At 48.3% G+C, this 13567-nt stretch overlaps 1 protein-coding gene and 1 long non-coding RNA gene across 2 annotated transcripts; one reads left to right on the top strand and one right to left on the bottom strand.

Moving 5' to 3' along the window:
- Window positions 1-16: 16 nt before the first annotated feature.
- Window positions 17-4186, bottom strand: LOC120655099. The gene is made up of 6 exons (XR_005667323.1): window positions 1814-4186; window positions 1562-1697; window positions 1387-1441; window positions 1200-1313; window positions 499-634; window positions 17-114 (listed from the first exon to the last, which is right to left on the bottom strand). It is a non-coding gene; the product is annotated as an uncharacterized LOC120655099 (long non-coding RNA).
- An 8748-nt stretch (window positions 4187-12934) lies between these two features.
- Window positions 12935-13207, top strand: LOC120653288. Its single transcript, XM_039931055.1, has one exon. The coding sequence runs from the start codon at window positions 12935-12937 to the stop codon at window positions 13205-13207; it is 273 nt and encodes a 90-aa protein (XP_039786989.1).
- Window positions 13208-13567: the final 360 nt, after the last annotated feature.

Here is a 13567-nt window from a genome sequence, read left to right as displayed (position 1 = left end):
TGGGAAAATATTATTACCTCAAAAAATTGTTCCAAGATTGATTCCTATCCTTCAGGTTTTGTCGTCAGCATTCTAGATTGAAAACATGGTGATACCACCATGGTCCTTAGGAATCTTTGTGAAATTCAGAGCAAAATAGGATAACAATTCAGTTTCATGGCAAGGAAAGCAAAGAAACATTTTTAGACATCAATTACTATGAGTTCATGAATTAGAAGATATGAGAATGTATGGAAGGACCTAAATAAACCACAGGACATCTTTTCCAATCTAAAATTGAGAAGATGTGAGTTTCGGGAACAACAATTGAAATGCTAAATTTAATTATTGCAAAAACAAAATTCGCACGCTGCATAGTGTTTTTTTTTTGGATATTGGCAAAACATAAATAGTCCAAGAGTTCTAGTTGCATAGAAGGACTGTGTGTTTAATTCGGGACTCTTGACTGGTCAAGGTTAATTGCCTGGATGATTCAGAACAACAAAGGACTAATTTTACCTGTGCAGCATCTGCTTCTACAGGCTTTCCAATTTATGGGGCTTTAAGATGCAAAAAACGACAGCCGCTTCTAAAGGCTCTCCAATTTAGCCTTCTGCACGAAAGCATGACCAATGCTCCATGCTAATAACACATCCTGAGAAGCACAATAGGACTAGGTAATTGCAAAAGATAGAAAAAGTCCAACATAGGCCAGGTATGCTGGCACCTTGCTATAGTTCCTGCTGGGTCATTGTCCTTTAGTCCCATAGTTGCTATAGTTACATTTTTTTTTTGTTGAGAATCTCAATTAAATTTGTAGCAGCAATCATAGTTGCAAAAATCAAATACAGGGACAGTGAATGTATGTAAAAGTTCAGATAATATGATAATTTAAATATGACTGACAAACCACTTTTCCTTTGAACTAATGTCTAGGTACTTGCAGAGTATAGAAGAATCAAACCAAAGATCAGAGCAAAGAGATATTGCAAGCTAATTGTAGTTCAATTAGATTTGTACTACATATCAGAAAGGTTGCAATAACAACTAACTTAACTGGTATAATAATGTTTCAGTTGTCAGGTTAACACAGAAATTAAATTTTTTGCTTAGCTTCGGCTAGTAACTTTAATTGTGAGATGGAGCTCATTCTGATTATGCCTGTGAGTCTTATAGGAAACAGTCTATTCATTTTAGTATGACAGTAGTTCAGTGTTAACCGTGAGGTTGTTGCTGGATGGAAAGGGAAGCTTCAACTGATTTGTTTACTGAACAAATTTCATTCCCTAATGATGCATCAGCATGGGTAATGTTGGTGGCCTTCTGTAGAAACACTGTTTGGGTATGAGAAAAAAAACGAAATATCCCTTTTGCATTTGCGTAGAAACATCAAGGTCAATCAAATACCTGACTGAAATACAAGCAACTTTCCACCAGTGGACTTCATAGCTAGAAAACTTGGCTGCACACAACATGATGGTTAGAATAAACTGGTCTAATGAAACAGACAAAAGTAACAAAATAATGACGACGATAAAAATTTACAACCAGATTATACTTTAACCACAATCATATAGCTTACTTTGTGAGTAAATGCGTACTAAACTGGTGAAGTAGATGAAATGTCAGTGCAGCCGTTAAACACTGTATGGTCTGAAAACAAATAGTTGTAAAAAAAATAAAGCGTGGGTGCCCATCTCGTCATGAACTATTCTTCCCTGCAATTTACCACCGAAATTAGATGAACATGTATGCAAGGTTGTTTTTCTTTTTGACACAAGGAGAGGGTCGATGGAAGGATTTCTGTAAATACTAAAACAGCTAACATTATTACCTTGTTGCTCTCAGCACTGAAGAATGACAGTTCTTCTATTCCCTCATTCGATCACAGTGCCATCACTTCATAAGACAGACTTCTAATAATGTCTGGTATCCTTCGAAATCATATGACTTTGTGCAGTTGACAGTTATGCCATCTGCTTACTTCATAAATAGCTCGCATTCACTCTTAAAAAAAAAAGGAGTTTCCATTCTTTTGTTCTCCACAATGTTGTTATAATTAAGATCAGACAACCATGACAAGATTGCTAAATTTTATTACAGAAGGAATATTGTAGTATATGTCAACTTTTGACAAGATAGCAGCAAATAAACCAGTTATTTGCTAGGGCCATAAACAGAGGAGCTCAAAAGAGCTCCTGTCCATGGCTGCCGGCGGCACTGGCCGGCCAGCCGGCCGGCGTTCTGGGGCGTGGGAGACTGCAGATAGGGGGGAAAGAGAGAAGGACCAACTCATCTGGGGCATCCCTAGCGGCGGAGGACCACGGGGTCGGGCGGAATCGGAGCCGGCAGCAGCGGCGCCGGTCTGCTCCGTGGCGGGGGCACACCGGTGGCCGATTGAGCTGTCTCGCCGCGCGGCGGCCTAGTGGCGTCCCGCTGTGGGCAGCCTCGCGCGTGCGCCGTCCCGCCGAGGCCGTGCAAGCCGGGGCGCAGCTAGGAAGCGCGGCGAGGGGGCGCGGCAGGGAGGCACGCCCAGCGGAGCTGTCGAGCAAAGTGAGGAGGACAGAGGAAGGAGGCCGTGGAGCTCGAGCTCCAGATCCGCCGCCGGAGAGTGCCGGTCGGAGCAGGAGGCGCGTCCGGAGGAGCAGGGCGTGGCTGGAAGGAGGAGGACCGCGGATCCGGCCGCCGCCGCCGCCGGGCTTTTCCTCCTACCGTGCCGCCAAGAGCAACAGCCGGGGAGGCACCAGTCGGGGCCGAGCTCCACCCGGCGCGCCGCGGGTGAGGTCGGGCCGCCGTTGGAGGCCGGCCGCGCCAAGAACCGTTGCTGAGCTCCGCCTCGCCGCACGGAGGGCAGCGGCGGTGCGGGACGGAGGACCGGTGGCGATGGCGGCAGCGCGTGGTGGAGGGGACGGGCGGCGGCAGTGCGGGGATGGGGGGAGGGGAGGATTAGTGGCGACGCGATGGACGAGCGTGAGGATCCAACCTCATCTTTCTCTGGTCTAGTCAGTAGGAAGTTTCCCGAGCACGTCAAGTTTCCCGAGCATCGGTGTGAAATAGAGAAAGATGAAGACAGCATTGAAAAAAACTGAAACAGCAGTGGGAAAGTGGGAAAGGAGCTCACGGAGACAGACGAGACGGTGGGTCAGCGAGAGCTATAAGCGCCGTAGATGCTTGATTAGATGGTAGTCTGAATTCGGGACGACGTGGATACCGTGGTCTTGCCCGAAATCCAGCTCATTTGTTATATAGAAATTTTGTTTTTTTAGGTACATAGATTCTGTTATGTATCTAGATATATATTATATCTAGGTGTATAACAAAATTTATATATTTAGAAAAACTAAAATAATTAATAATTTGAGATGGAGAAAATAGTATGCATCACGTGCCTACGGTCATGTGTATGTTAGTGTGCCCCGTCCGAAATAAATTGGATTCAGTCCAGTGCCCAAACTTACCCATAATGGATAAGTGGAAACCCAGAACTGTCAACTCTCCACTTGTGCATTTGATATTTCCCCTAAAAATAACACCCAATGTACATTAAGCTTAACCAAGAGCCAAGAGCCATTAGCCGGCATATAAAATGTCTGAAATTGTCTACATGACAACCACAATACATATTACTTCTAAAATTAGTTAGTTTAACAAAATTATAGGTAAACAGATGTTATTTTCGGGTGCAGAATCCAAATACCTAGGGCTTCATCAGGTTCCAAGGACGTGCCTTCAAAATTGCTACATTCAAGTTACTTTGTGACCGGGAAGAAATAAGATGCAGTACCGTGCTCACAAAAAAAATATATATTGGTCGACCTCTCGAACATGGAGATCTGACCTATGAGAAACTTAAAAGAGTTAATTCTCTGTATGGCATCCAAAAATTAGATTCATCCCTTATGTGCCATTGAAAATATAGTCATCCCTTCAATGCCATTGGTTTCTAATTTTCCATCCCTTCTATACCATTCCGTTAGTCTCAGCCGTTAGTTGTGCCTCACGCTACTGTGAGCCTGCGCATCAATGGGGCGATGCCATCTTCTCTAACCAATCCGGCCACCTCCCTGCTTGTGCTTCGCCATGGCCGGCCGTGCAAAGCCGTCTGGGACGAGCTGACGCGTGGAGGGCCAGGTGGCCAGCCAGCCATGGCGTGCGAGCTAGCTGGCCTCGCCGTGGTCTCGGCCGCCGGCCTGCGCAGCGCTCCCACAGGCCGCCGCCCCCGATGCCCGCCGTGCTTGCGCAGCACCCCCGCCCACCCACCGTGCCTGCACTACCTCGACACTCGCCGACGCTCGAGGAGAGGGACGAGCAAGAGAAAAGGGGCTCGATCCCTGGAATCCCCCGCTCGCGGCCCTCCTCCCGGTGCTCCTCCTCCCCTTCGCCTTCGCCTCCATCCACCTCCGCACCACCTCCGCCTTCTTCCTTGTCTGGATCTGCGGCTTCAAGCTCCCCCTCCTCACCACCGGCCACGGGCCACTCCCCGCTCCTCCTTGCCGCCGGCCACGGGCCGCTCCTCTCCGCACCATCTCCGCGTTCTTCCTCATCTGGATCTGCGGCTTCAAGCTCCTCCTCCTCACCGCCAACCAAGGGCCACTCCCCGCTCCTCCTCGCCGCCGGCCACGGGCCCCTCCTCCTCCTCGCCGCCAGGCACGGGCCCCTCCTCCTCCTCGCCACCGGCCACGGGCCTCTCCATCCCCTTGCGCACCCTCTCCTGAAGCCCCGGTCGCCGGAGCTCCGGCAAGGGGAGCAAGCCGCCGCCGCCCAAGGTCCTGTGCAGGTGCAGCCATAGCCCATGGTGTCAGGACTTTTGCGCCTAAGCCCTCGCAAAAAATGTGAAATCCAAACTCAAGAACATCTGTGTCTTGGCGCTTTTGTAGAAAACTCTCTAGGAAGAAGTAAAATGCGAGAGATAGACAACATCAGGCACACCTAACGGTTGAAATTGACGGAATAGCATAGAAGGGATGAAAAATTAGAAATCAATGGCATTAAAGGGATGGCTATATTTCCAATGGCATATAAGCGATGGATCTAATTTTTTGATGGCATATAAGGAATTCTCTCAAACTTAAATGTTGCCTCCACAAAGTAGAACGAACACTGAGTTGTTCAAGTAGAACACAGAGTTGAACAAGTGGCTGCTTATATGGTACTTGTCGTGGAAGAGCCTGAGGCTCCAAGCCTCAAATGAGACGGAGCAAACAAACCTGTCCATAGTGTTGTTCGCATGTACCATGGTATGGAGTTATGCGATTGCAGGTTTCGTTGTTGAAAAAATAGACTCTAATGATCTCAATTCACACAGGACGCGCGCATTAGGTTGTGTGGCTAAGCTATCAAAGGCCTTCGTAAAGTGACTGTCCGTTCACATCGCTTCTTGTGGTAGGGGCAAAGACAGAGTCAGAGATGCTCTGCTAAGAACAAAATCTGAACTTCCGGTCGGTCCGTGGCAATCTAATCTTCATCTATCCAGGGTCCCCAACTTCTGAACTTCATCTCGCCATTTTCCGTAGCCACTCTGCTTCGCCTTGCCACGCCGCCGCGCTCCCCCTGTCCCCGGTAGCTATCTTGTTGCCCTGTCCTAGCCAACCGCCGTTTGTTACGTTACTTCCTCAGCCACCGGTGCTGTGCTGCCCTTGTCTAGCAGCTCTAGTCTACCTCTAACCTCCCGGGATCCCATTGGAGGTGCTAGTCCCCACCGGCAGCCCGGGACTAAAAATGGTAGAGTTTTCCGGTTGCCTGGTGCCTAGGAGAAGTGAGAAGCCGCGGCCAGGCCGCCGGCGCTTTCACCCCGGGGGCGGAGCTACACATGACCAGGCGACCCCGATGAATGTGTGAAAATTCAGTAGAAATTACTTACTGGTCAATACTGTTTTCTAAAGGCATGCGATAGGAAAGACCGTACCCCGTCGTCCCCATTTTCGGCTGGCTTCTTCCCTTCAGCCGGTACCTGAGCAGCGAGCCGGGCTTCCCGCTCTCGTACCGCCTGAGGCAGGCGGAGAAGAAGAGATCAAGGGAGGTGGGGGCGTGAGAGACATGGAAATTCTTAGGCCGCCGCCAGCTGCGGCAGCAGGACGGAAAGGGGGCGTTCAACGGCGAGCTCACGAACCAATCAAGACGCCACGAATTGCATCGCCCCGGGAGCGATATGCTCTGTCTGTCGCGCACGCGTTTGTTTGGTTGGACTCGCGATGACGCCTGTGGAGGGCCTTATTTATAGCGGCGGCCTCGCCTCGACGGAGCAACCGCGAAACTTCCTGGAAGCTGCCTGCGCCCCCATCTCCGTCTCTCGCCTGGGGATGGAGTGTGGACACCCGGTTCCGTAACTTCCGTTTCGATGCTACGACGTCGAACAAGCAATTTCTTCCGGATGATGATGACGACGACGACAAAAATTAACCCTTTTTTTTGTCAAACACGATGCCGACAAAAGAGCTGCGGCAAGTGGTTCAACGCTTCGGGCCTTGTACACCTCGCTCTAGTTTTTGCGGAAAAGTACGTTTGAGAAAATTATTTATATGGCCCTACAAAAAGTTGGTCTTAAATTTTTGGCTCCTTTCAACTTTCGTTTGCTTTTTTAGCCTACTTTCAACTTTCGTTTGCTTTCTTGGCCCTTCCGTCGACTCCCGTCAGTGGCTTCGTTAGCTGCCACCCGGCCCGACGAGTCAGCGTCAGGAGGTGGAAGAGGCCCGGCCGAGCCTCCGCCTCGCCCTCGCCGCACGTCGTGCCGCGCCAGCCCTCCGCGCTCGGCGTCCCCATCCTTCCCTGGTGGCTGGTGCCTCGCCTGCCTCCTGCTGTGCTGCAGCTGCCGCCGCCGCACACTACCGATGGCGCCGCTGCCTTTTTGCCGTGGTGCCCCACATCTCCCGTGCGCGCTCCGCCACCGAAAGCTGCAGTGGGGCCGCCCGCGCCGCTCGCGCGCGAGCACCTTGGCCGCGGTCACGCCGCCTCGCGCCCGGGCCAGCCGTGGCTGGAGCCCCTCCCCGCCGGCCTTCTTCCCCGCAGGGAGCTCCACCCCGTCCCCAAATTCTCCCTACACAAGCCAAATCGATCCAATTCCTTCCACCCACACGAGCTCCGCAGCCCCCTCTGCAGTTTCCCCCTCTCAGCTAGCCACACCCCTCGCCAGAGTAGCCCCTCCTCGAGCCGCTCTCAACCTCCCATCTGGGTGCACGAGACCAAGGCGCCTCGGGCTGTCCCGCGCCGAGCTCCGGCCACCGGCGAGTTCGCCTAGTCGCCCTCGTGTTTCCCCGCCCCCTCCTCGTAGCTGAGAAGCCCCACCCCAGCCGGCCCCCAAGCTCCCTGCCTCCCCTGTCTAGAGGTAGAAGGGCCTGGTTGTATGAATGTTTTCCGCCCAGGGGTGTAAATGTAAGATCCAGGGATTCTTTTGTTAGATTCAACGGCTGGCGCGTGGAACCGAGGTGGCAGTAACGGAAGATCCTGACAGCAGTCGACGGAAGGGCCAAGAAAGCAAATAAAAGTTGAAAGTACGCCAAGAAAGCAAATGACAGTTGAAAAAGGGACCAAGAATCTAAGACCAACTTTTTGTAGGGCCAAATAAATAATTTTCTCTTGTTCATTCTCTTCCTCTATTATGGGGCCGTTTAGTTGCAAACACAAAAAATTTTGGTTGTCACGTCAACCGTTTGATCAGATGTCGGGAGGGTTTTTCGGACACTAATTAAAAAACTAATTACAGAACTCACTTGGAAACCACGAGACGAATCTTTTGAGGCCTTTGACCGTATCATTAGCACATGTGGGTTACTGTAGCACTTATGGCTAATCATACACTAATTAGACTTAAAAGATTCGTCTCGTCGTGTACATCCAAACTGTGTAATTAGTTTTGTTATTTAATTACATTTAGTGCTTCATATATGTGTTTAAAAGAGAGGTGAAAATTTTTGGGTGGAAATTTTAGAAACTAAACGGGCTCTATGTGCCGGTATCTCGTGCTAGTCCCGTGGGTTCCTGCGTGTGCGTGAGGTGTGAACTGAGAGCGATGGGCACTGAAAACTGACAAGATCAGTCGAACTCTGAACCTGCGATCGTGGCTTGCTTTGACCGTTCGCGCTTCATGTTTGCTTTCTTCTTGAGGAAGTTTGGGCGGCCGAGAGGATAAGGGCGCATGTAGTTCTCAATTTTTTTTGGAAAATTACTGTAGCACTTTTTAATCCAAGATTAGAAGAACTAAATATAATCTAATTATAAAACTAATTATACGGATGGACGGGAAATCGCGAGACGAATCTTAACCCTAATTAATCCATCATTAGAGATTGTTTATTGTAGCACGACATTATCTAATCATTGCATAATTAGGTTCATTAGATTCGTCTCGTGATTTTGCCCGATGGTTGTGAAATGTGTTTTTGTCAATTATCTACATTTAATACTCTAAATTAATGATCAAATGTTACAAACGCGTGAAATTTTTGAAGGCTCTAAGATTTGCACCAAACTGTACGATTCGACCAACCAAACCAGGGATGGATGCAATGCAAGTTTACTTTTGCTCCGGGTCCATCTAATCCGGACTTCAAAATGGGAAAAAGTAAAAATAAAGATGGATTAACTACTCTATATAATCCACTGATTAGCCATTGGTAAATCGCTTAGGCTGTGTTTAGATAAAAAAACTCCCCTCCAATTCCAAACTTTTCATCACATCAACATCACATCCAAATATTAAATATAGCAAATAACGCATGTATGGAGCATTAAATGTAGGTAAATAAAAAAACTATGTAACTAATTACATAGTTTTGATGTACACGACGAGACGAATCTTTTGAGCCTAGTTAGGTCATGGTAGGACAACAATTACCACAAATAAACAAAAAATACTACAGTATACTACAATATGTGATGTGACTTTTCACATCTACTTTTTACACTCTTTTTACGGAACTAAACACACCCTTAGATTTTTTTCCCCTTCCACGATTGGACACCTCTACGATTAGAAATACAGCCGGCTGGGCTGCTGCTTGCTAGCTGCAGCCAGCTGACCGAGACTTCCCGGGGCCGGGAGTCAGCGCGAAGCTTCCCGGAAGCTCCCACATCCCACGCACCATTGCGCTGCGCCTCGGCCGGTGGCGGTGGGGTATAAAAATGGCCGGGAGTCGCCCATACCCTGCCACATCATTTGGGTGGAGAGCTCCGATCCGCTTCCCCTCCGTACCCCGGTAGTAGGTGGCGCCTCGTCTATTTGCCTGGTGATGACTACTAGCATTCCCCCTCTCCTAGATATCTTCCTACGTTCGACATGTTGGAGCTGGAGGTTGGAGCTGGAGTGGTATAAAAAAAAATACTATTATCTGACTGGTGGCTAGTGCTGGAGCGATGTGAGAGAAAAATACTGTAGAGTTGGAGGCTGGAACTGGAGCAATATGTTTAAGCCATTTTGTATTTTATAAGGGGGAAGATCATACTCCATACAATGCCCACAATAGCACTGGATGGATAATGAAACTCTAGAGATTAAACAAGTCAATTAGCCACATGAAAACCTAATTCGAAGATTGTGCTTCCCAAGCGTAGCTAGACCTTGTTCGGCTGGCTAAGTACTGTAGCAGCTGATTTTGAGAGAGAATATATACTGCAGCGGCTGTTTACAGTAGCGGAGTGGCCACTGTTTTTTGAAAACTACGGTACTGTAGCGAATGGTTACTGTAGCTCCGCCAGCCGCGCGCCAGCAAGCCGAACACGGTACTAGTGTACAACCAGTGGCTAAACCTAGTTTGGTAGAGAACGGCCGTGCGCAGCTTGTGATGCGGACTGCAGAGGATGGGCACAATTTTACTTTATTCTTTGATGTCAAAACTTGGATTTACAACCAGCGATCAAATCAAATAATAACATTCTCTTCTTCCGTTCCTGTAAAAAAGATAGCATTCCGGGGCAAAAACCATACCCAGACAAGTTTTCTGTGTCTCAGATTTCAGTACAAGAACCTGAACTACAGAGCAGCAGCGGCAAAAAAAAAAAAAAAGAGCAGCAGCGGCAGCAGAAGAGAGGCGGCATGGACGAAGAAGGGGCATCCCTATATGTCTCACGGAAGATAGTTAAGCGATGCATCGCACGGCCCACGATGGCCCATCTGCTCTATGCTGTGTTTCGTTGGCCCATGTGGAAACTAACACCTCAGCAGAATAAGGAGCGAGAGGGGGCAGCAGCCCATGGACAAATCACGGATAGCACAGACATGTCACAGCGTAGCAAAGGTGGCAAGTATTTTTCATTTAAACTATACCAATACTATTTTTCTAAATATCTTGCGACCTAGTATACGTGGAACAATCAATCAGATTTAGTTCAACAAATCCAATAAACTCATTCAACATTTTATGTTGAGATGGTGAAGTTGTATATAAAAAATGTTGAATTTATATATTCTAAATGTTTATTTTAATTTTTTTTAAATGTATACATATGATATTTTATTTTGTTGCATTAATTCTAAACAGCACGATGGTTCAATCGGAATAAAAAACGGACTTACGGTTTGAGAGAAAAATACATTTTAAGGTAGCAAATCAATTAAACCTCCACCCGACCAACCATATCGCGACAACTGTCACCCTACGTTGAAACAATGCACTCCTCTCTTCCGCTGCAGGAATCACAACCATTCATTTTTATTCTGCACGAATCTTAAAGCGGAAGTTCAATAGCAAAACTAAATTCCGGTTTTCCGACAAAGAAGCCCCCCTCCTCGAGCAGCCCGTGGCCCAGCCAGCAGCGCCCGGGTACAGCCCATCGCTGCTCACGATCGTGGGCTCCGCCTTCCTCGCCTTCAACGCTGCCACGGCCGTCTACTCGGCCCACAGGGGCCTGGGAGCCATCGCCTTCGCGGCCTTCTCCTTCCTGGACCTCCTCCTCATCTACTGCCTGCGCCTGCACGAGACGGCGGCGCCGCCCCGCCGGGAGCACCTCAAGGTGGCGGTGTGGCTGCTCGCCACCATGCTCACCTTCGCCTTCTGGCCGTTGCTGGACTTCTGGTTCCCGATCGTGGCAAACGCGCCTGAGAATTCGAGCGTGGCTTCTCAGAATCACTCCTCGTGCGCTCCGTATCTGCCATCAGTCCCATGACCATTCATGTCCCTGAAGATCTTTGTTTCATCAGAGAGGAGACGCGTGCAGCTACAGCAGATATTAGTAGTAGTAGTTATCTCTATAGGTGACTAGGTTAATTTTGCTGTTCATTTGTATGTTTGTGTTGTGTCGGCTGGCTCCCTCTAGTTTCGGCTCAAGGCTCAATCCAAGCTGTCCTCCAACAGCAATGGCAATTTGGGCCTTTGATCTGACGAGTAGCTAGCTAATGAGCCGTCTATATCTCCTTTAATTTTGTCATGTAGAAGTATTACCTCTTTTTTGTCACTATTCAGATTCATTCAGGAAATAGTGTGATGACAAAGAAAAAGAGGTAAAATCCCTTCCTCGCAAAAAAAAAGTACTACCGCTACATAAACAGTAATGCACGGGAATCCATGACTCACCGTTTGCATTGCCATATCCATGATTTGGGTTCGTAATTAATTTGAAGGCTTTTTTATTATTGTTGTTTATAAAAACGTACAGTACTTGGAAAAAGTTAAATGATGGCGGGATTATATCGATGCCCAATTTGTCTTTATACATTGACGAGTACAGAAAGTAGTACCAGCAATAGCGTGGAAGCAACAAGTAAAGGCCTGAAACGTCAAGGCAATCCTCGTCTCGTCTTTGGACAGGTGCGAGCTGCAGTAGACGTACGATCATTTAAAACAAAAGCTGCAGTAGACGAACAACAAAAGTGAAGGTTAAAAGCAGAGGCTGTGTTTTTTTCAAAGAATCTTACTATTTCTATTTCGGAGTACTAAATAAAATTTATTTATAAATTTTTTTATATAAATGAGTTGTAAATTGCAAGACGAATCTAATGAGCCTACTTAATCCATGATTAATTCATAATTAGCGGAGAGTTACTGTATCATTACTGTTGCAAATCATGAATTAAGTAGACTCATTAGATTCGTCTCGCGATTTACAACACATCCATATAAAAAGTTTTATAAATAGACTTCATTTAGTAATAGATCTAGAGGGTTTGACACAGGCAGGCTACAGAAGAGTGGGCCCACCTGTAATAGGTATCAGCCTGTCAGGTGTGTTCCCGTGAATGAGGCTCTGTCAGAACGGGACATTAGAAACGGAGCAATGTGAAGTCCAGCGAGTGGAATTTTTATGCGTGTTTATAAGCTTTTGGCCGCACCCACGCCAGTGTCCCCACACCGCAGCTCCGGCTCACGAGAGCATATGCACGAGAGCTGTTGCTTCCCGGAAGTTCTCAAAAAATCCCCCGCCCCTTAAATTCCAAATTTTCCATCGCATCGACATCGCATCGAAATATTAAATATAGCAAATGACGCATGCCTGGAGCATTAAATGTAGGTAAATAAAAAACTAATTGCATAGTTTTGATGTACACGACGAGACAAATCTTTTGAGTCTAGTTAGGTCATAATAGGACAACAATTACCACAAACAAACGAAAAATACTACAGTGTCAGATATGGCTTTTCGCGTTCTCTTTTTACCACCTTTTCGCGGAGTGCAACTTCGCTGCGGGCTCAGTCGTTATCGGGCGAATATTCCGACGATCAAAGTCTTCCTCGCCGCTTGCTATAAAATGTCGATTCGCCATTGCTGCCCGGGCATGCATGCAGCGCACACTGCACACTACTACATCCATATCCCAAGCAAGCACGAGATCTGTCGTCCACGCGGCCGATGCTGGCATCCGCGACGCCTGCCGCCGCGCCCGTCGCGCGAGAGCAGAGATGGGCGCCCCGGGAGCCGCCGGCCTGCGGTACCGCCGCCGGGACAGGGAGCGGGAGCGGGAGCGGGAGCTTACCGTGGCTGGCTGGCGACGGCCGCCGGGTTCGGCTGCCTCACGTTCAGCTTCGGGATGGCCCTGCACCGCTCGCGCGGCGACCCCGTCGCCGCCGCGTACGCCGACCTCGCCCTGCTCCTCTACTGCCTCAGGGTGTACGAGCGCGCGGGGCCCGGGTCGGCGCGCAGGGGCCGGCTAAAGCTCGCCGTGTGGCTGCTCACCGCCGCGCTCACGCTCCTCTTCTCGTGCAAGGTCGCCGCCGTCGTGCCGCCCGCAGCCGCCGCGCTCGTCTGGGTCGTGGGGCTCGCCACGGTCGCCGGAGGCTTCGCCGAGCTCTTCTGCTTCTAGCGCGCGGGCCAAGGATTACATTACCGGCGATACAACATGTATCAGTGAGCTCCGGTAACGATAATCGGTTGAAAATCGGTAAAAAATCGCCAAAACCGATTGATAAAGGGACCCAAATTAAAAAAAAACGAAAATCGACAATTTATCGTCGATAATCGATGCAAGCCGAATGATTTATCGCTTCACCTACTGAAAATATGTTTTGGCAGTGGAAAAAATATAAAAGTTTGATAGCATTTAATTTTTTAGGTTATGTATTGTATTATATTAGATAAATTACACATATATGCACAATTTTGCATATGGAATTGCCTAAAAAATAAACATGTTTACATATTTTACTCATGAAATTGCATAACA

This window comes from Panicum virgatum, chromosome 1N, assembly GCF_016808335.1.
Source record: "Panicum virgatum strain AP13 chromosome 1N, P.virgatum_v5, whole genome shotgun sequence".
Taxonomy (NCBI): domain Eukaryota; kingdom Viridiplantae; phylum Streptophyta; class Magnoliopsida; order Poales; family Poaceae; genus Panicum; species Panicum virgatum.
The sequence above is the reverse complement of the archived record's forward strand: the minus strand, read 5'-3'. Positions and strand labels throughout refer to the sequence as shown.